The sequence below is a fragment of the Macaca mulatta genome, chromosome 4, assembly GCF_049350105.2.
Source record: "Macaca mulatta isolate MMU2019108-1 chromosome 4, T2T-MMU8v2.0, whole genome shotgun sequence".
Taxonomy (NCBI): Eukaryota; Metazoa; Chordata; class Mammalia; order Primates; family Cercopithecidae; genus Macaca; species Macaca mulatta.
Genome location: NC_133409.1, coordinates 34,074,168 through 34,097,885, shown reverse-complemented (window position 1 = coordinate 34,097,885; position 23,718 = coordinate 34,074,168). Strand labels below are relative to the sequence as shown.

The window sequence follows — 23,718 nt, the reverse complement described above, 5'->3', positions numbered from 1 at the left end:
ACCAATTGTGAAAATCAAAAGGGATATTAGAAAAAGAAAATAGGAGGCGTGGCAACCCCACAGACCTGTGATCTTTGCTGTAGCCCCCTTCCTTCTTAAAACCCTCAAAGCTCAGTTTCTCATCTCCTCCCGTTTTAGCTCCCATGTCTCACAACAGCAGCCATTACTCCTGGGTTGCCAAGCACTCATTGCATTTTAGTTCCCAGTCATTGGTTCTTGTCTAAAATCTTTGCTTCTCATTTTCCAAGTAATATAAGGTCTTTTTCTTTCTCCCTCTCTAAACAGGCCTTGCTCACGTGTGGGTGAAGATGGCAGGAGTGGAGGTTGTTGGTGATCCTGTTTCTATTCCCAAGGCTACAGTAAGGGCACTTAAGTTCCTCACATCTCACTGGAAAGTCGGCACATTTGCCCATAGAAATGTAAACAAAGTGGAGGTGAGCTTCCCTGTGCTCCTGTGTTTATTATAGATTAAGGATGCTTTGCGGTGTCAGTCTTGAGAATTTCATAAAACTAATTATCTGGGAAGATGTTTCAAATGAGTGGCTTATGAATGACCTTTTAGATTAGAACACAATCCTTTTTAAATTGGAAGGAATACCTCACATAATGAACAAATCACATCGCTATGAGGAACAATCATGGACTCCCAATTTTCCTACCGAATATTGCAATCTAGCCATGTATTCTAATAATAATGGTGATGAAAGAGAGGGGGACCATGAGGTGCTGGCACACGGGTAGCTAGATATTCCTCCTGGCTCCACCACTTAGTACATAATTGACCACAGAAAAATCACTTCAACACTATGTGTCATCTCTGATCTAGGAATAACAAAATTCTGCTCACAGCAGTGGTTTCCAGACTCATAATTTTCAGAAAAAAAAAAAATGTGAAGTTAAAAATAAATGTGTGACAGATTTGTGAAATTGATATAGGAGTTCTAGCTTTTAGTTTTTCCAAGTAATAATAACCTCCAATATACTTCTATCATTTAATAAAGCATCATTATTATTTCATGAAACAAAGGGCATTTAAAAACCATCAACAGTTTTTAAAAACCATAAGATCAAAATGGAGGACAATTATTTAAATTGTATCCTTTCTATTTTTATGAAAAATGTGGAAAGTTGTTCTCATTTTCTTACTTTGCCATGGACCAGTGAAAACATCTTGGATGTGAACCCTTTATTCACGGAGTTACTGATGAACAGTATAACTATGAACATTCTAACCATTATTATGCATATACATAAAATAAATGATATATCTGTTCAAAATGTACACTGTTCTAAATCTTAATAAGAGACAAGTTGCACTTGGTAAAACATTTGAAAAAACAATAAAAATAAAGCAAAACTGAGTCCTCAATGCAATAGGAATCTGATAGAAAGTAAAATCATTTTTAAAAGAAAAATTTTATTAAAAGCTGAATATTGGCCAGGTGCAGTGCCTCATGCCTGTAATCCCAGCACTTTGGGAGGCTGAGGTGGGCAGGTCACCTGAGGTCAGGAGTTCAAGACCAGCCTGGTCAACACAGTGAAATCCCATCTTTAGGAAAAAAAAAATTAGCATGGGCGTGGTGGCAGGCACCTGTATTCCCAGCTACTTGGGAGGCTGAAACAGGAAAATCACTTGAACCCGGGAGGTAGAGATTGTAGTGAGACGAGATCACGCCATTGCACTCCAGCCTGGGTGACAGAGTGAGACTCCACTTAAAAATAAAAAAGCTGAATATTCACTAAATTTGGCATTTTCAGATTTGTGAAGATTTGTATTATATATTAGTTTATAATTGATATATAATAAACTGCCATAATATTTACTGAAAACATACAGGCTATGTTTTGAGCTATTTATGGTATGATAGTCCTATTCCAGATATGGATATTCATATTGCAAATCTTAATATGACTGTACAGGACAGGGCAAAAATATTCCACTGTTATTGGTAAATTTTTAAATTCAACTTAACAGCTGGCTGGACTTTATTTTCCACCAAATCATCATGTTAGCAGTCCACAGAGATGAGGCTTCCTGTCTCATTAATGAAAAGCAAAATTTCTGAATATATTTAAATGTTAGCGTTAGTTAAATTGTTCTTTTGAAGCTAGGGAAGATGTCAGGTCTCTATGATGACAGCAAATACCAGAAGCATAACTAAATACCAAACAAATGACCCTGGTGACATAAGGGGGTGCTGAAATTGGCATATTGGGAATCCAAGCCATAAATGAAATATTGTTGGCACTGCCTCTGAAGAAAAATAAATATCACAGAAAACATTTCCCAAACATCCACCTAAATCTTTTTTACAGATTGTGGGTTTAATACGTGATAGAAAAACACACATGTACAACCCCATTTCTAAATCAAATTCATGGCTCTTAGGTAATTGTGAGAGAAGTTGTCTAATTGGAAATTTTGATATATGCCACCTCAGGTCAAATTGATAAGAGAATTAGTCACGAAAAGGAGGACTGGGAGATGAAACAACAATTAACCATAATCCCTATTATGAAAGTTTAATCATAATTAATTTGCAAATACTGATGAATTGTTGGCATAGTTCCCTTATTTAAAAGGAGATAGAAATGTATAACATCCTCAACAAGGATAAATATGCAAGTCAATCCAAGGGCTAACTGCATCTGAAAACTGGATAGGGAATCATTGATGAGGTAAACCTTTCAAACTGCTAGTTTTTAATTGGGAAGCAAAGTCTATTAACAGTCAGAAAGTTCAAGGTTCGTTTTCTTTGCAGGGTAACTCACTGCGGACCTTCCATATTTATTCTCAGAGTTCACTGAATTTGTGGAATTTTATCACCTGTTGATCTAACTTTTATTAACATATATTCATGCAGTTGATTGCTAGATTTTTATTCTTGTGGGGTTTTATTCTTTCTAAATTTCTAGTACTAAAGCATAATCTGGAAATGTGGAATGAATCTGGTCATTTAAAAATAATCATGCAGGCCGGGCATGGTGACTCACGCCTGTAATCCCAGCACTTTGGGAGGCCAAGGCAGGCAGATCACATGAGGTCGGGAGTTCAAGACCAGCCTCGCCAACATGGTGAAACCCCATCTCTACTAAAAATACAAAAAAATTAGCCAGATGCCATGGCACACATGCCTGCAGTCCCAGCTACTCAGGAGGCTGAGGCTTGAGAATGACTTGAACCTAGGAGGCGGAGGTTGCAGTGAGCTGAGATCGCACCACTGCGCTCCAGCCTGGGCAACAGAGTGAGAGACTCCATCTCAAATAATAACAATAATAATAACAATAATAGTAATAATAATAATGTAAAGTAAATCCAGACTGTGACGGGTTTAAAAAACACTACAGGTAAATAAAAATGGGGAAATACAAATCATAACTTATATACATCTTGCTTTACTGAAATCATTTATTCATTTTTGGTTTCAGTGTGAAAACATGGATAGTATTGGCTGAATATATATATCTTCCACGAGATAAAAGATACTCTGAATGTAGAACTTTCAAGAGGGTGAGAGACAGAATAGCTCTTGGACTCAATTTGACAAATGCATCTCATCCATTTTTCCAACCAAGAATAAAAATAATTGAGTGGAGATCCCAATTATTTTCTACCCCAATCTTTGTATCATTCCTCTATCCCATTTTTATGATTGGATATATTTTCTTATTTCTTGCCTTTCTGGTGTAAATATTATATACACATATGTATATATTATTATATATACATAATATACTTATATATGTACATATACTATTTATATAAATTTATTTAATATAATTATATAAGTATATTATATAACACATCATATATTTCATGTCAAATTAAATATTTAATAAATATAAGTATATTTATATACCTGCGTACATATACACACACTTATGGTTTTACATATTTTATCTCTCTAATCCTCCCTGTCTGCACAGCCCATCCTAGACACACATCTACACACTCGCACCTCCTCCCCACAACTCCGTTCATGCCCCTGGGCTTTCTCACATTCTCCACGAAATTTTCAAGGCCACCAGTCCCTGAACCAATGTTGGTTTCCCTCCATTAGACTTTACGTCTTGCCTAATGAACCTAAAACTAATAATCCATCAATTCATTTACTTTCTAGCCTTTTCTTAAATTTTCTTGCCATCTTCTCCTTCCATTCTACTTTCCCTGTATTGCTCCAAGAGTATCAGTCCACACGTTCGATTCTTTATTTTACTCCATATGGAATTGCCACTTTATTCCGATTATGGCTCAGTGATCCCCTCCTATTCCGCGGAGAGGCTCATAATCTAAATGTTTGCTTCTTTCCTCAGCAGGTAACCCAGATTTACATCTTAATGAAGAAATCAAGATCATCAAATAAGAAATTTCTCCCAATACTTTCTGCTGTGTGCTGCTATTCATTCTTCCTTCTTTCTGATTTGGTGAGGTAAAAGTACGTATCTTATAATATAAGGTTTTTTACTATTCTTAAGGACCCATATGTTTTTACTTCTCGAGAGACATCATCCCCACCACTACTTGGTCTTCAACTTCCCTGCCCTTCCTCCTAAGCATCTAAACCAGCTCAAATGTCTGTTATCTTTGAAAACCTTTGCAACTCCACAACCTCCTCTGTCCTTCATTCTCTTTCACATCAAGGATACTTGAGAGAATATTTCTATATTCCCCTCTTCTTCATCATTCATTTATTACCTCTTAAGTGTGCCTCTTGCCACCTTAAATCTGCTAAGTACTTTAGAAAGGTGATCAATGGATGGCCATGTTGTCAAAAGCAAGGGAAACCTATTTCATGCTTTTCTTACTCAATTATCTTGGAAGCATTTAAAACTGTTACTTTTTCTTCCTGAAAATTCTTTCCTTCATCACATACCTAACGCCTCATTTTCCTGATTTTTTTCCTTGAAATCTGTTTCCCTTTATTGCCTTCCCTGACTCCATTTACCTGAACTCCCTTGGCTTTTACATAAAAGCAAAGGGCTCTGACATAGGTCCTTTCCTCTGACATTCTATACAAGAGCTAGCAAATACATGGGTATACAATGATACTCCCCACTCCTACACCCATACCATAACAACTTACATCCCAGAAATTCACCAGAGCCGGCCGGGCACAGTGGCTCATGCCTGTAATCCCAGCACTTTGGGAGGCCGAGGCAGGTGGATCAACCGAGGTCCGGAGTTCGGGACCAGCCTAACCAACATGGAGAAACCTCATCTCTACTAAAAATACAAAATTAGCCGGGCATGGTGGTGCATGCCTGTAATCCCAGTTTCTGAGGAGGCTGAGGCAGGAGAATCTCTTGAACCCGGGAGCCGGAGGTTGCGGTGAGCCGAGGTCATGCCATTGCACTCCAGCCTGGGCAACAAGAGCAAAACTCCATCTCAAAACAAAACAAAACCAAAAAAAAAAAAAAAACAGAAGGAAATGAATCAGAATCATTAATAGGAAAGGTTTCTGGTGGTTGCCTTCTTTGGTGTCTTAACATGTTTTCTAATATTCTGTGATATATATGACCACTAATTTTAATCACATGTCTCAATTGCTCAAATATAGTAATGTTTTCTGCATTCCTAAATTATATAATGAGGGAACTATGCATGCCTCTCTTTAACCAGCTCCAAGAAAAAAGGCACAATACCTTTCACTTTTCTTTTTGGGATAAAAAATGTAAATTGTGAGAAAAAGCTCTCATACGTTTTATAATAAAAAAAAAAAAAGAGCAATGAAACTACTTTGTGTGATACTCTCATGGTAGATATATATCTTTTTTTTTTTTTTTTTTTTGAGACGGAGTCTTGCTGTATCACTCAGGCTGGAGTGCAGTGGCCGGATCTCAGCTCACTGCAAGCTCCGCCTCCCGGGTTCATGCCATTCTCCTGCCTCAGCCTCCGGAGTAGCTGGGACTACAGGACTACAGGCGCCCGCCACCTCGCCCGGCTAGTTTTTTTGTATTTTTTTTTTTTTTTTTTTGAGACGGAGTCTTGCTCTGTCACCCAGGCTGGAGTGCAGTGGCACGATCTCAGCTCACTGCAAGCTCCTCCTCCCGGGTTCACGCCATTCTCCTGCCTCAGTCACCCGAGTAGCTGGGACTACAGGCGCCCGCCACCGCGCCCGGCTAGTTTTTTGTATTTTTTAGTAGAGACGGGGTTTCACCGTGTTAGCCAGGATGGCCTCGATCTCCTGACCTCGTGATACGCCCGTCTCGGCCTCCTAAAGTGCTTTTTTGTATTTTTAGTAGAGACGGGGTTTCACCGTGTTAGCCAGGATGGTCTCAATCTCCCGACCTCATGATCCGCCCGTCTCGGCCTCCCAAAGTGCTAGGATTACAGGCTTGAGCCACCGCGCCCGGCTGGTAGATATATATCATTATAAGTTTGTCCAAACCCATAAAATGTAGAACACCAAGAGTAAACCCTAATGCAGTCTATGAACTTGGTGATGCTGTTGTCAATGTAGGTTCATGGACTGTAACAAATGTAGCACCCTGGAGGGGGATATTGGTAATGGAGAAGTCCACACATGTGTTGGGGCGGGGGATATATGGGGAATTTCTGTATTTTAAATTTTGGTGTGAATCTCAAACTGCTCTAAAAATAAGTTCTATTAAAAAAGATAGAGAAGAGGCCGGGCACGGTGGCTCACGCCTGTAATCCCAGCACTTTCGGAGGCCGAGGCGGGCGGATCACGAGGTCAGGAGCTCGAGACCATCTTGGCTAACACGGTGAAACTCTGTCTCTACTAAAAATAAATAAAAAAAAAAAAATTAGCCAGGCGTGATGGCAGGTGCCTGTAGTCCTAGCTGCTGGGAAGGCTGAGGCAGGAGAATGGTGTGAACCCGGGAGGCAGATCTTGCAGTGAGCCCAGATCACGCCACTGCACTCCAGCCTGGGTGGCAGAGCAAGACTCCGTCTCCAAAAAAAAAAAAAAAAAAAAAAAAAAAAGAGAAGAAGAAGAAATACTGAGTAAATTTTAAATTTTAAAATAATATAACTGTGAAGCTTTACTCACATCATAGTTCACCTCACTTGACATTAAGTATTCACTTTATTAACCTCCTTTCTCTCTCTCTCTACATATATATATATATGTATCTACCTTTTTATATATTACATATAAAATAATATTAACAAAAAATATATCTATTGGGATGCTCAGGTGGGTGGATCACTTGAGGTCAGGAGTTTGAGACCAGCCTGGCCAACATGGCAAAACCCCATCTCTACTTAAAATACAAAAAAAAAAAGCCAGGCATGGTGTCACATGCCTGTAATCCTAGCTCCTCAGGAGGCTGAGGCAGGAGAATCACTTGAACCCAGGAGGTGGCGGTTGCAGTGAGCTGAGATCGCACCACTGCACTCCAGCCTGGGTCACAGAGTGAGACTGCCTCAAAAACAAAATAAAAACAAAATAATATATCTGTTTATTAAAAATAATATAAATAAAAATAATATAAATAAGATACATATTTACCTTTATGTAGATTACATATAAGTATATAGCCACCTTCTATATTATTTTATGCATATTATATTTATATATATATATATACACAGAGAGAGAGAGGTAAGGGAGGAGAAGAGAAGAAGGCATGTCAGAAAGATAGATACAGATAGAGATAGAGATATATAAAGATTTCTTAATCAGGAATCTTTAGGTGACCTTAGCATCTACATGGAGCATTCGTGTTCCTTTATCACCAAATTTACTTTTCTTTTGCCTCTATTTCCCCTCTAGGTCCTCTGAATCAGGGGTTATGTGTAATTTAACATTATGTGCCAATATAATGCATTGCTAATAGGAGGCATTCAAAGGCCTGTTGAATAAATACATCAATAAGTCTGAGGTATCATTGTGGTTCATAGAGGCCGGAAAGAGGGCTTCGCATGGTGCCTCTCCCTAAATCACCTCTCCTGTGGTGTTAAATGCCTTCATAATCCCGCTCCAGCCTTCTGCTCTAGTCTCATCTCTACTCTCTGCCCTTTGGCACTTTCAGTTCTAGTCTACTACTTGTAGCTCCCTGAGTAACTAGGATTTTCTCTCTAATTCTGATTTCTCTTCCTGGCATGACTTCTCCTCTTCCCCTCCCTCACCTCTTTACCTGTTTATCTCATACCCTTGTTTATCTCATGTCCTTGGTTATCAGCTTGGATATCACTCCTTCTAGCAAGCCTTTACTTACACCAAGACTGACTTTGTGGCCATCCTCTTTATTCTGCAGTACCCCGTGCTCATTCTTTCCTTTGTACTTACCACACTATATATCAGTAGCTCAAAGACCATACCCTACCTTATTCCTCCTGGATCTCAGGTATAATACCTGGCACATAGGTTACCAATGAATGACGATAGCCTGAGTTAATAACCACGTCCTCAGAAACCACTCTGGTATCTGGAGTTAGTAAACCCAATGACTGCCCCAGGCCTTCAGCTGGCGAATCATCTCCAATCACCGTATTTAGTACATAGAAGGAAGTCTGATAATGTTTGCTGAATGACAGAGAGGGGCCAGGAAGAAGCTCTTAGTGGAAAAAAGAATTCTAGGAATTCTTAGGATTACAAACCCTTGAATTTAATGCAACTTGGCCTCAACATCTCACAATTATAGATCCTACCCACTGCCACACAAATACACACTAAAATACATACGGTTTGGATTGCTGCTGTTTTGATTGCAGATTCGACACTGGGGATTCCTCACAGGCTGCCCAGGGACATGTTCCACCAATTTGCAGTACATTTCAGGTCCCTTTTCTCCACATGTTGCATTGGTTGTGATAAGAGCATTAGATGCAAGATTCAGGACAGCAGGGAATAAACCTGAAAAAGACGGACAAATGAAGGTGTGTAGACCAGAAACAAAGTTATGATTTTGATGCATTTTAAAAGCAATTGCGATAAAATATTTTTCAGAGCATTAAAGTAACTCAACATGAGATAATTAATGATAAATACCTGACAATTCAGTATACTACATAAATACTATGTGTTATCAAAAGAATATTATTTTTCTTTCTGGGTCTTAAGTATGGATTTTAAGGCTCTTTTTAATTTTTCATCTCTATTATTTACCTAGAAAGAAGGTCCTGTCTCTAGGACACATTTTAGAAAACAAATCTTCTGTTGAAGTTATTGGTAAAAGATCTCACTAAATCTTCCATCTTCCATTTCATATATTTTATATCTAGTATTAAGACATAATTGCATGCTAATGTTTCTTCACAACTATGCAAATTTTTTTATGGTCATTTCATGCTCCAATTATCCTTTGGTGTAAATAATTATTAAAACTTCTTTATCCCCCAGACTAGAGAAGATAGAGAATGTTTATTTTGGAAAACCATTTTTTACTGCTTTCCATGCTATCCAGCAATATTATAAAGCAGTATATTGCCAGAAACAAGCCATTATAGTAGTCCATGATCATACACCAGTAATTATGTCTTAGATATAATAGAAGTTTTTGACTTTCGTAGATGCAATCTCAGAGGTCCATCTAAGTGTAGGGCTGGGGAGATTTTTTTATTCCCTCTGAGAACCAAATTCAGTCTCTTTTCTTCCTGTAACTTGATGTCAATTGTGCTTCATACATGCATATATATGCATTTGCATATTATAGACCCTTTTTCAATAACAGTATAGCAAAGACACTCATCAAAAGCCACTCTTTAACTGAAAAATCTGTTCTTGGAGAAGGTACATTTGAGATTACAGATAATTTGACTCTATTTTTTTTTTCTTTCTTTTTTTTTTTTTTTTTTTTTGAGACGGAGTCTTGCTCTGTAGCCCGGGCTGGAGTGCAGTGGCCAGATCTCAGCTCACTGCAAGCTCCGCCTCCCGGGTTTACGCCATTCTCCTGCCTCAGCCTCCGGAGTAGCTGGGACTACAGGCGCCTGCCACCTCGCCCGGCTGGTTTTTTGTATTTTTAGTAGAGACGGGGTTTCACCGTGTTAGCCAGGATGGTCTCGATCTCCTGACCTCGTGATCCGCCCGTCTCGGCCTCCCAAAGTGCTGGGATTACAGGCTTGAGCCACCGCGCCCGGCCTAATTTGACTCTATTTATGGAGAAAAAATGCTGACCGTCTAGTTTGTTTCCGCTCTATATATGTGCCAAGTAGGTCAATATCAATTTAACTTCTGATAGAAAGTCATTCCTCGCCGGGCATGGTGACTCACGCCTGTAATCCCAGCACTTTGGGAGGCTGAGGTGGGTGGATCACTTGAGGTCAGGAGTTCAAGACCAGCCTGGCCAACACGGTGAAACCCTGTCTCTACTAAAAGTACAAAAATTAGCAGGGCATGGTGGTGGGCGCCTGTAATCCCAGCTACTCAGAAAGTTGAGGCAGGAGAATTGCTTGAGCCCCGGAGATGGAGGTTGCAGTGAGCTGAGATCACATCACTGCACTCCAGACTGGGAGACAGAGGAAGACTCTGTCAAGAAAAACAGAAAGAGAGAGAGAGAGAGAGAGAGAGAAGGAAGGGAGGAAGGAAGGGAAGGAAGGGAAGGAAGGGAAGGAAGGAAGGAAGGAAGGAAGGAAGGAAGGAAGGAAGGAAGGAAGGAAGGAAGGAAGGAAGGAAGGAGAAAGAGAAAGAAAGAAAGAAAGAAAGAAAGAAAGAAAGAAAGAAAGAAAGAAAGAAAGAAAGAAAGAAAGAAAGAAAGAAGGAAAGAAAGAAAGAAAGGAGAAATAACTTTCCTGACTAAATCTCATGACTTGATATTTTACTGAGATCCCTAGATCTTGAATTTGTGTTTTCTGCCTTATCCTCAAAGCTTGGCACATAGTAGGGACAGAGTAGGCACTCAATGTATTTGTAAAATAAATGAATAATTAGATTATAAATATTGGACTCATAAATGTTTGTCTATATCATCTGCATATAATAATAATAATTATAATCATAATAGCCAGCATCGTTGAATGTTTGCAATGTGCCAGGCACTATTGTCAGACACTGTTCATACATTATTTTTCTGCATGAACTGATTTGCTACACGAAACATCCACATGAGCTTCATACCACTATTATCTCTATTTTATTAAGAAGGTACAGAGGTGTTAGGTAACTCGCGCATGATTACAGCTAGCAAGTAGCAGAGCTATGATTTGAACCAAAGCAATCTGGCTCCAGAGTCTATCCTCTTAATCACTCCACTGAACGGCATCTATAATGTTGTATGAAACCAACATAGATCTAGTGCTACCTTGCAGACCTGGTTGGCCTTGGAATTGAAAGAAATAAAAAATTAAAAAAGAAAGTAAATTAGGAAATTTTTTATAATATTTGATCATTAGACTTGTATGTATTGATTATTACGATTTCTTTAAAGATAATAGTACAGTAAAAATGGCAATTATAAATAGTTTAAATCTTTATGGTAATCACTGTAAAAAATTCCACAGGAAAATGAATTCAAAAGATCAAGTGACAGCTCAGTTCTTGTCTCAGTCATGCTTAAGATCTCCCAAAGAGCTGCACCCAAACTATCTGTTCTTTCTTTTCTCCCTCCCCATACATACATCTTTCAAATCCCTTGATTCTGCTCCTCCAAAATAGTGTCCCCCAGCTCTCATTTGGCCTCCTGCCTTGTGTTTTTCTCCAGCTAAAAGTTGAGGTTGCTAATTTTTCCTGATTTGCCAATGGTACCTACTTTTTCACTTAATCACTATCTCATTTATTATTCCTGATAAATTTACTCCCCCCTCATCTCTGTGCTCTCTGGCACCAACAAAATGAAACATTCTGTCAATGTGATGTAAGGAAAGCTTATGTAATCTTTGGTTACAGAAATATTAAACATTCATAAAGTATTGTTTATTTCATTAGAAAATGTAATGTTTTATAAAAAGTAGAGTATCATATAAAAGTTTTACCTTTTTTCTTTTTATCTTTTCCATGATATGAGGCTTAGTGAAAACTGCCTAACAATTTTGTGAAGTTTATCAGGTTAACAATTTTGTGAAGTTTATCAGACCATCTAATTTAAAAATAATTAGATGGTCTCCATGCTGTTATCTATCTTAGACATTTTATTTTCTAGGTAAATAAATGATATATGATTAAATAAATAAAGTTTGTCTGTATATCTGTCTCTTTTGTCATTCATCACCATTTTGCATTTAACTGTACAACTATTCTTTCATCAAATATGTTTTGAGCACATATCATGCCAGACAGTAAAGAATCTGAGAATAAAACTATTACTAAGATGGGCTTATCGGGAAGTAATCTGGAGCTCAATTTTCAAGGAGAAATAGAAGTTTATCTGTTAGGGAAAATGGAGCAAGTAAAACCAAACGTATCAGGCAGAGGGAATGGCATATGAGTATGGTCTCTATGCTGAAAGCTTATGTGAATGATGAGTGAGTCAGAGTACTTGAATCTGTAATTGTTCAACATACAAGATTATGTAATTTTCTGTATATAGATGCGGATATATATACAGATACAGATAGGTTACACACTGAATATACATAATGGTTGATATGGTTTGGCTGTGTCCCTACCCAAATCTCATCTTGAATTGTAGTTTCCATAATCCCCATGTGTTGTGGGAGGGATACAATGGGAGATATTTGAATCATGGGGGCAGGGTTTTCTCATGCTGTTCTCGTGCTAGTAAATAAGTCTCATGATATCTGGCAATTTTATAAAGGGCCGTGCCCCTGCACATGCTCTCTTGCCTGCCACCATGTAAGAAGACCTGCCTTTGCTACTTCTCTGCCTTCCACCATGACTGTGAGGCCTCCCCAGCCATGTGGAAATGTGAGTCTATTAAATCTATTTTTCTCTATAAATTCTCCAGTCTCAGGTGTGTCTTTATTAGCAGCATGAGAATGAACTAATACAATGGTGCACTTACATATTAACATAAACCACTGCTTATTTGTCACTGTTAGTAATTTGTTTTAGTGGATTTTTCTCCAGTTCTTTAAAATTTAATTTACAGTATAGAAAAATAGGTAGTAAGAACGAAGAGACATGCTGGGAATCTGTAAAATTATACTTCTCTTGCTGGCTTATATGATGAGTTTAAGTAGTCTAGCTCCATCTGCCCCCTTCAAAGACAGCCAGCGTACTTACACAAAAGTCATCACAGGCAGGTGCTAACATTTCTAAAACTTCACCACGGCATTGTCAGTTTTTCTCTTGAATTTTTGCCTCCTCCCTCAGCACTGACTAGTTTTGACCCTGACCATGGCCTCAGTCCTGTTTTGCAGGTATGGGTAAGATTCCCTGTGCCCTGCTTTGGTGAGCCTTGAAAGACCTGATTGGAGCAGGCAAGACCTGTACTTTCCCAGGCCTGAGCAATCATAGGAGGAAGAGAACAGACCAGGGAAAAATTATTTTCTTCATGTTGTATGTTCAGAAAATATAGAATTGGATTATACGCCAATTATCCCACATAATTAAATAATTAAAGAGAGCAAAATCATACAGCTACAAAGGGATTACAGAGTAGAAGAAACATTGATTCTGAAGCTATTCTATATTCTTCATATTATTTAATTCCCATATAACCCATTGTATAAATGTTATTAATGCCACTTTATAAATGAAGGAAGTGCAGCTCAGAGAAGATAAACGATACGTACAAAGTTATGAATTAGTAAGACTGATAACTATGATTTCAAGTGAGCTCTTTAAAAAGCTTACAAGACTTCTTGTCAGGGCCTAAAGTAGAACCAAAATCTGGTCCTTGGCAAAGCTTATTTAAATCTTTAATAAAATAAGTAACTTATTCCTCACCAATCCATCATTGCTTCATAGAGTTTTCTAACCATAAAACTAAAGATACTAATAAAATTTACATTTAGGATCTTTCAATTCTTGTCTTTGATTTGTTTCTATTACAGTTGTTTTATGTGCTCTTTTTTTTTTTTCTTTCGAGACGGAGTCTCGCGCTGTCGCCCAGGCTGGAGTGCAGTGGCCGGATCTCAGCTCACTGCAAGCTCTGCCTCCCGGGTTTACACCATTCTCCTGCCTCAGCCTCCCAAGTAGCTGGGACTACAGGCGCCCACCACCTAGCCCGGCTAGTTTTTTGTTATTTTTTAGTAGAGACGGGGTTTCACCGCGTTAGCCAGGATGGTCTCGATCTCCTGACCTCGCTCAAAAATTAACCTTTGCAAAATTTAATTGCCTTGTTTTATGGTCAGGGAACAGTTGCTTTATGAAATTTCATCAGCTATTTTGCTGTTTATTTTTAAAAATCAGTTAAGCATATTGGTCAGTGAAGGTCTCCAATTAGTTGCTAATGACCAGTTTGAAGAATGAATCAATATCTGAGCTTTTATTGAATCTTCAGCATGTCTTATTATAGATTGCAACCCATTTTCATTATATGTTAAATTTATTATGCTGTGCCTACTTATTCCCATTCAAAAGCGCCAGGGCAATATTTATTTCCATATTCAATATGTGTTACTTGGTTAAGATTATGTAAACATTAGGAGTGTAAATGAACTATAAATAACTGATGAACCTTTAGAGAGTATTGACTTACAGCTTCTTAACTCAATTTAAGGTCCTGTAATGTTAATGACATAAAAGCCAGTGATCATTATCCATACAACTATGATTGACATTTTTTTTCTACATAGCACTAGACTAAATTAGTTGGAGTTCTGGTTATAAGGAACAATATCTGAACAAAAAATCAAACAATATTCTGTTTATACTATATATTTTATTAGAGATTAGACTATTCATATAATATATAGAGTAATATATTCTGTTCTATAGTGTGTATATATATATATGTGGTAACAGAATATCTAGAAAAAGGCTAAGTGTATATCATGTGAAAAATTGAAATTCTGCTACAATACGGCAAACATTTGGAAAAAATCACCAAATTTCCACGTTTTTGTTTGGATGTGTTTATACTGTATTTGCTTTCTCAAATAATGTAGTATGTTCATACATGTTGGCATGATTTTGATGATCTACATTCTCAAAATCCCACTTTTTGGTTTCAAATGGCAGAAGCATTTTAAAATCTACTTATGGAGGTTCTATTTTTAATAATTGTGAAGTAGCTTTTATCGGAGCAAAGCTCCCATAGATAACAGCTATAAATCCTGTGTATATCGGAGCAAAGCTTCCATAGATAACAGCTATAAATCCTGTGTGTATATATATATACACACACACACATATGTGTATATATATATACACACAGCAAACACCAGATACCTGGAGTGCACCCAAGAACAGGTAAGCCAGGAGGGCTATGAATACTTAGAAGGAAAAGGCACTGGATGGCTAAAACTCAAATAGAAACCCACAGTTTTACTGGCTTGAAGAACTAGTCAACAAAACTAAAAATAGCCACAGCAGCTGTAAAGAGAGGGCCACAGAAAGGGAGCCTCAATCTGTGCATAAACTGTCCAAATTGCTCAATGATGCCATACCTACACATGCCCTAGGCAGATTCCAAGTAGCCCAACTAAGACTGAAAAACTGAACAGAGATTTTAGGTCCTGCACTCTACAGGAAAGAAAAAATTTGGGCCCAGTCAAGTTAACCAACTGATGCAAGAACAAAAAAGAATGAGTGAGTGCTCTTCAGAGGAACATAAAAAAACCCAGAGTTTCTACAATATACTATTCATGACATCCAGGTTGCAATAAAAAACAAAAGCCAAAACAAAAACAACAACAACAACAACAACAAAAAACCTAGACATATATGGAAACAGTACAAAGTAATTCATACTTATGAGAAAAAGCAATCAATGGAGACTGTACTGAGATCAACCAGATGTTGGAATAAGCAAACAAGCATCTTCAAGCAGCTTTTAAACTATACTCAAGGACACACACACATGCACAAAATTATTGTACCAAAAAAGAAATAGTAACAACAAAATATATTGAATATAAATTCTGTAACTGAAAAATGTAACACAGTATCTAGAATTAAAAAAAATCCACTATATGTGATTAATAGAAAATTGGAGATGATAAAAGAAAGCATAAGTACACTTGAAGTCAATAGACTTTTTCCCTCTTAAATTCTTTTAAATGCATATTAATATTTAAGGCAAAAATCACATCATTGCCTATGTTTGTAAATAGAATATATATGACAACTATAATGAAGAAATGGTGGGTGAGAGATCACGGTAACTGTACCTATATATTGGCAAAGTTCTCATGTTTTAGATTAAATGGCATTATATTAAAGAGATTGACAACACCAAATATTAAAAAGTTTGTGAAACAACTGAAAGTCTGCTGCATTGCTATTGGGAATGTAAATTAGCATAACTATTTTAGAAAACAGGTAGTTTTTAATAAATACAAAAGTCCTTCACATTTTCCCGTTAGGTACATATCCAAGATAAACGACACTACATGTCCATAAAAAGACCTAAACAAAAATGTTCATAGAAGTTTTTATCATAATAACCAAACCTGGAAACACCTTAGGTTTCCATGAAATGGGAGAAATGATACAAAAACCGTGGTGTATTTAAACAAGGAAATACTATTCAACATAAAAATGGAACAAATTACTGATACACGCAACAACGCTGATGACTCCAAAAAGGATTATGCCACATAATAGAAGTTTACACCAAAGAGTGGATACTCTATTATTCATTTATATGATCTTTTTAAACATACCTAATCTTTTGGGAAAGTAAAACAGGAAAAATGGTTGCCTTTGGGGGCTTGGGGGCAGAGTCTGACTGGGAAGGGGCATAAAGAAAATTTCTGGGATGATGATAATATTCTTGATAGCAGTTTGTATTACAATGGTGTATGTATTTGTTAATTAAATATTACATTCAGTGAGTGAATGTTATACTGGGTGATAATTTATGCATTTCAATGTAGATAAATTTGAGCTTGAAAAGAAATATAGCAGTATTTAACTCCAGTTAACGATATTCATGATCATGTGTATAGGAATGAGGTTTGCAGTATATTAAAAGATAAAATGGATTTATGGGTAGATATGTTCAGATGGATAGATATGTGATAAAGCAAATATAGCCACATGTTAATTTATCATTATTATTGTTATTATTATTATTGACATAGAGTCTTGCTCTGACACCCAGGCTGGAGTGCAGCTGTACCATCTCAACTCACTGCAACCTCCGCCTCTCAGGTTCAAGTGATTCTCCTGCCTCAGCCTCCTGAGTAGCTGGTATTGCAGGCACCTGCCACCACACCCAGCTATTTTTTGTATTTTTAGTAGAGACGGGGTTTTGCCATATTGGCCTGACTTCAACTGATTTGCCTGCCTCAGCCTCCTAAAGTGTTAGGATTACAGGCATAAGTCACCGCACCTGGCATTAACTATTATTATTTTTTTGAGACAGGGTCTCATTCTGTTGCCTAGGCTGGAGTGGAATGGCATGATTATAATACTTCACTGTAACCTTGAACTCCCGGGCTCAAGCAATCTTCCTGCCTCAGCTTCCTGAGTAGCTATAACTACAGGCATGCAGCACCGTGCTAGGCTCACTTTTTTTTTTTTTTTTTTTTTTTTTTGGTAGAGACATGGTCTCACTATGTTGCCTGTGCTGGTCTCAAACTCCTGCCCTCAGGCAATTCTCCCACCTCAGCCTCCCTAATCCCTGGGATCACAGGCATGAGCCACTATACTTGGCCTAATTTTAGAATCTATATTTTGAGTACGTAGTGTTCACTGTATGATTCTTTCAACCTTACCATGTGCATGAAAATTTTCAAAATAAAATGTTGGTCAAAAAAAATCTATAGAAATATGACACATATGTAAGATTTATCTCATTCATTGGATTTTATGTATTTTCAATATCAATATCAATAAAAAGTTAGATTGGCATTTCTTAAATCAACTGTAGAAAAGGATGTTGGATACAGCAAAGGAAAACTATCTTTTCAACTTCCTTCAGAATCAGAGGAACCAGGCAAAAAGATAGTCCTGGATGAGCAAAATTGCTGAGTTTTTCCAAGAAACCCACAGGCCTGCAATCAGCAGGTGACTATTTCTCTTGTACAGTTTTCTAGTTCTTTAATCTCATATAAATGAAGAACTTGGACTTAGAATCATGTCTGATGCATAAGTGTTTTCTTTTGAAGCACTGTACAAGTCAATGAGAAATTCACTGAACCAGTAAGGGGTCTGCTGTGTGGCATAGGGAAGGCTACTTCCTTAGGCTTCAGGCAGGCAATGTTCCTCTAGGTGATGAAGAAGAAGGATGTTGTCTGGTGGCAAGAAGAATTTAGTTCAAAGAAGCCTAGTTCAAACTTGAATTTTACAAATGAAGAAACAAATGCCCAGAATTTAAATGGCACAGCTGGTTTTCAAACACAGTTTCCAAAATTCCAAATGAGTGAAAATTTTATTGTTAAAGATCTACTGTGTTTCACTCTCCTTCCTACTCTAAACCAAAACATTTATCACCTCCTGAGTCTTATGCCATCTAGTTCTACCTTCTATAAACACACTCATGGGCCAACTTTCATCATAGCTTTACAAGTTCTATGATATATTTCCAAATTTCTCAATTTTAAGAAAGTACTCCTCTTTGCAAGTGAAGCATTGGTTTCCTCTGGCAGTGACACCAATTCTGCAGATCTCCTCAGTGGATTCATAAAATCACTGGGGAAAGACAGTAGCCTCCTTCTGCTTCCTGAAGGCCACTTACAAATCAGTTTCTTTCATTGTCATTCAATAGCTTCATTTCTTTTCATTTGTTTAATTTTTTTAAGACAGGATCTCACTTTGTTGCCCAGGCTGGAGTGCAGTGGCATGATCATGGCTCACTGAAGCCTCTACCTCCTAGGCTCAAGTGATCCTCTTGCCTGAGCATCCGGAGTAGCTAGAACTACAGGTGAAAGTCATCATATCCAGCTAATTTCTATTTTTTGAAAAAATTATTGTAAAGATGGATCTTGCTCTGTTGCCCAAGTTGATCTCAAACTCCTGGCCTCAAGTGATCCTCCCACTTCGACCTTCTAAACTGTTGAGATTACAGGCATGAGCCATCATGCTTGCCCAATAACTTCTTTTCGAAAAGTCCAAATAATGCACCCTTTCCACATACTCATCTCCATTATTGGCTGACTTCATGAAGACTGTCCACAAAAATATTGGTACCTAATTCACAGTCATCTTTGTTCCTGAAATTTCTGTCATTCTTTCTAGGTAGATAAACATCAACCAGCATTAATAAAATGTGACTCCACAGAAACCAGAAAATATTAAAAGATACTTTGTGAATGTCTTACTTTTCCCCATTCTAAGATTTCTGCTTCCAGTTTAATTACTTTTTGTCTCTACCTCAAATTCAGCTACACACACCACTCCCCTACCACACACACATCAACGTTTATATTCAGATATCCTAACCTTACCTTACATTTATTATAATAGCATCCTAACCCGGGGTCCCCAGCCCCCAGGCTGTGGACCAGTACCAGCCTGTGGCCTGTTAGGAACAGGGCCGCACAGCAGGAGGTGAGTGGCTGGCAAACAAGCATTACTATCTGAGCTCTGCCTCCTGTCAAATAAACAATAGCATTAGACTCTCACAGGAGCATGAACTGTATTGTGAACTGTGCATGCGAGGGATCTAGGTTACGAGCTACTTATAAGAATCTAGTGCCTGATGACGGGCGCCTGTAGTCCCAGCTCCTCGGGAGGCTGAGGCAGGAGACTGGCGTGAAACCGGGAGGCGGAGCTTGCAGTGAGCTGAGATCCAGCCACTGCACTCCAGCCTGGGCGACAGAGCGAGACTCCGTCTCAAAACAAACAAACAAACAAAACCAAAAAAAAAAAAACAGTTTCATCCTGAAACCATCTGCCCCTATCCCTGTCAATGGAAAAATTGTCTGCCACAAAACTGGTCCCTGGCGTCAAAAAGGTTGCACACCACTGTCCTTCCCAGTCTTCCTGCATGACTCCACTCCCATTAATCTTCCCCATTGTTGAAATTATCTTCCCCAAAACTCACTTCCTTGTTTAAAGACTTGTGAGTTGCCTATCACCTGTAGTGTAGTACACAAACTCCTTGGTGATCTCAGCATTTATAATCAGGCCCCCTTTCTACCTGTCTGAACTCATCTGTTGCTATCCTCCTTCATGCATTCTTATACATCTAGTTAACTGATATCTTCCTATTTACAAATATAGCAGGCATTTTGAAAATGCTTTGTGATGACATTATCTTGTCTCTTCAACAAAGAATGTTCTCCTTTTTTGTTGCATGGTCATCTTTCATGACCTAGCTCAAATATTCCCTGCTCTGTGAAAGTGTTTTCTGACTTTGCCCCACAGAATTTTCTGTTTCTTTCTCAGTGTCCATATACTACTTAGTTGATATTTAGTAGAACCCTCACCATACTGTAACTTTAATATTTTTTACAGTGGCTCTCTAGTCTGTAAAATTACTGAGGGCATGGATAACACTAGCTGGAATATATCGCCACTCAAATTTAAATTTGCTGAATGAGAATAAGTACATGCACTGTATAATCTTTCTTGAGAAAATTATGGCAAATGAAGGCCATTAAACTAATCAGACCCTTAATTTGGTGGAAATGTAGAACTGTTTTGGTACACTAGCTAAGTGAAAATATTCAAAGAGAAAGCCAACCTGTATGAAAAATGTGGCAGACCTTTATCATTTCTTGATTGTCCAACATTCATCCTCCATTTCTTTTCTTGAGTAATTGGCATTGTGTTTACTATTGAGGGTATGCAGTGTCCTGCCTCCTGCCAAGGAAGCGTAAATAGAGGAGACTTTTTTTCTCCCTACCCTATAGCAATTAGGGCATGTGCACGTGACTTTGGCCTAGGAATTTGACTCTTGAGCATGTGAAGCACAGACTAGAGAGAGAAGGAAAATCAGATAATGATAGTGGCAGAGATAGTCATATCAGAGGAATGAAAGAGGAAGTAGTGATGGTGGCAGCAGTAAGCAATGACTATTCTGTACACGTATCAAAACCTAGGGATGACCTTGATGTCTGTCATCTTCTCACTGTGGTTTTCAAATTTTCCCATCAATTCTGCAAGTTATATGATATATTTCAAATGTATTTCAGCTTAAGTAAAATAGTATTGGTGATTTCTGTTGCTTGTGATCAAGAAGGAAGATGGATATAAATATCACATGTTATGTACACACTCACAGACACACACAGAGAGTGAAGCTAGAAAGATTAAGAGAGAATAACTTGATTATAACTGACAAAATGAATAAATATGTATACAGTTGCTTCATTTAAATATCTATAGAAAAAATGTGAAGGGAAAACGGTAGTGACACTACTCACAGCAATTATACAAAGACTCAATGGTTATACAATGACCATGATCAGAAGTGAACATAGTGTCACTTCAGGAATTCTGTTTCACAGTGAAAATGTCCATCTAGTTATTTTTCAATGTGCTCTTTATTTTCACTATCTTTAACTGTGTAAAATTTGATAAATCATCATTTTAAAATGACCTCTATAAAGCTCACATCTTTAAAGAAAATCTTTCTAATGTAGTCTAGCACAAAATTTTAAAAATATATTTTCTTGTTTTATCAGCTTAAATGTCAAACTAAATGAATATTGCGGAGTAGCTGTGTTCATTGTTTGCATCTGGCATATTATTATATTTTTAACTAACATGCAGAGATACCAATAGATACTTATACACACACATGTGTATGTATTTATCAAATAATGTCTCAACATTTATAGTCAAGTTTGTAAAGACCACCAATAATGTAACTGATAACTGATGATAGCTGGAGTCTTTCTATGGAAAAGCCATTCAGTCAATGAAACAATTCACTTCAATAAATTAATTTTAAAATAACCTCTAAGATATCATATATTGTTTACAAGAATACATGGCAGATTCTCATTCTTTCTCTCTGTCTCTGTCTCTCTCTCTTCCTCTCTCTCTCATCTTACTCTTGGTAGACAATATTTCTCCTGCTAGTTCATGCCAAGCACCTATCACCTCTCAAAGGAATAAAATCAAAATTTGTGTTTGAATGATTCTAACGTTCCATTTCAGCTTCTAGGTCTATGGAGCATTTTGAAAAATATTCATGCAAGCAGAGATGTTTGCAAGTGATTCAATACTTAAAAGAAAAAAGAGAATACACCAATTTAAAATGTTCTAAGACCTATCAAGGAAGAAAAGGAGATACTTGACTGCTGAAATCCTGAGCTATGTGGGTGTGTCAGAGCATATTGGTATAAAACAAAAATGGCACAAAGCAAAATGTGGAAGAGAATGATTTCCCGCTGTGCACTGCAGACAGCAAGTTAATGTATTTGATCCACAATGCAGATGAAGGGTTTAATAGATCTGGAAAATCAGCCCAATTTGAATCATAGCTGTCCTGAAACAACAATGCATAAGAGATGGGCGGGGGGGGGGGGGAATAATGTTGAATCCAGTTGTTCAGAAGCAAACAAAACCAAAGAGAGCATGTATTCTATTCCTGTTTATAGGATTTTCAGTTTGTCTTGTACTGTTGGTTAGATATGCCCTTTTCAGCTTCCAAAATAAAACAGTATTTTTGGAGGCTTCAGAGCTGCTATGGGCTCTTTTCTTCTTCTTTTTTTCTTTAATCAGAAAAAGTAGTACATGCTTCTCTGTGGAATTAATTTTTAAAATTGTTTACTGTCTTCCTTCCAAACAGATTACAGTGAAAATGTTACGTATTTTTATTTTAACCAAAGAGAAAATCAACAGAGTTAACCATACATACTTCAATGGATCTTAGGCATGTTTATAGAATACCAGTGTTTTCTCTGTGTAGTAGACACCCCAAATAAAAGAAAGGCTACAAGGTCCACTGTGGACTCAAATGTCATCTTAGCCACTTGGTCCAGCTAAGCAGTATTAGATTTTATTAAATCCCCAACAAAGGACACCATTCATCTAATTAAGATAGGATTACACCATAAATTTGCTGTGATTAAAATTTAGACATACATAAGAAAATAACTAGTAAAAGTGAAATACCTAGGAATACATTTAACCAAGGAGGTAAAAGATCTCTACCAGGAATTGATTATTATTTCTTCAAAACACTGATGAAAGAAATCATAAATGACATGGACAAGTGGAAAAACATTCCATGCTCATGGATAGAAAGAATCAATATCATTAAAATGACTATGCTACCCAAAAGAATCTACAGATTCAATGCAATCCCTATCAAATTTCCAATGTCATTTTTCACAGAATTAGAATAAACAATTCTAAAATTAATATGGAAACAAAAAAGAGCCCAAATAGCCAAAGCAAAAAGATTCTAAGCAAAAAGATCAATGCTGGGGGCATCACATTACCTGACTTCACACTATGCTCTGAGACTATGAGGCTATAGTAATCAAAAAAGCATGGTAAGGGTATAAAAATGGCACATAAGGCAATGAGACAAAGTAGAGAATGCAAAGATAAATCCATATTCCTATAACTAATCTTTGACAAAGTCAATACAAATAAGCAATGGGGAAAGGACTCCCTATTTAATGACTGGCTAGCACTATGCGGAAGAAGGAAACTGGACCCTATGTGTCACTATATACAAAAATTAACTCAAGATCAATTAAAGACTTAAATGCAAGACCTGAAACCATAAAAAGAAAACCTGGGAGCAATTCTTCTGGACATTGGCCTAGGTAAAGAATTAATGACTAAGACTAATTGCAAAAGCAAATGCAACAGAAACAAAAATGAACAAATGGGACTTAAT

At 37.4% G+C, this 23,718-nt stretch overlaps 1 protein-coding gene across 1 annotated transcript in view; it reads right to left on the bottom strand.

The window, feature by feature from the left end:
• Positions 1–23,718, bottom strand: part of LAMA2 (laminin subunit alpha 2) — a 611,116-nt gene that overhangs the window by 446,574 nt on the left and 140,824 nt on the right. Inside the window, exon 2 of the mRNA XM_015137479.3 lies at positions 8,652–8,822. Within this exon, the coding sequence (XP_014992965.3) occupies positions 8,652–8,822 (171 nt within the window). The remainder of the gene's footprint in view (positions 1–8,651; positions 8,823–23,718) is intronic.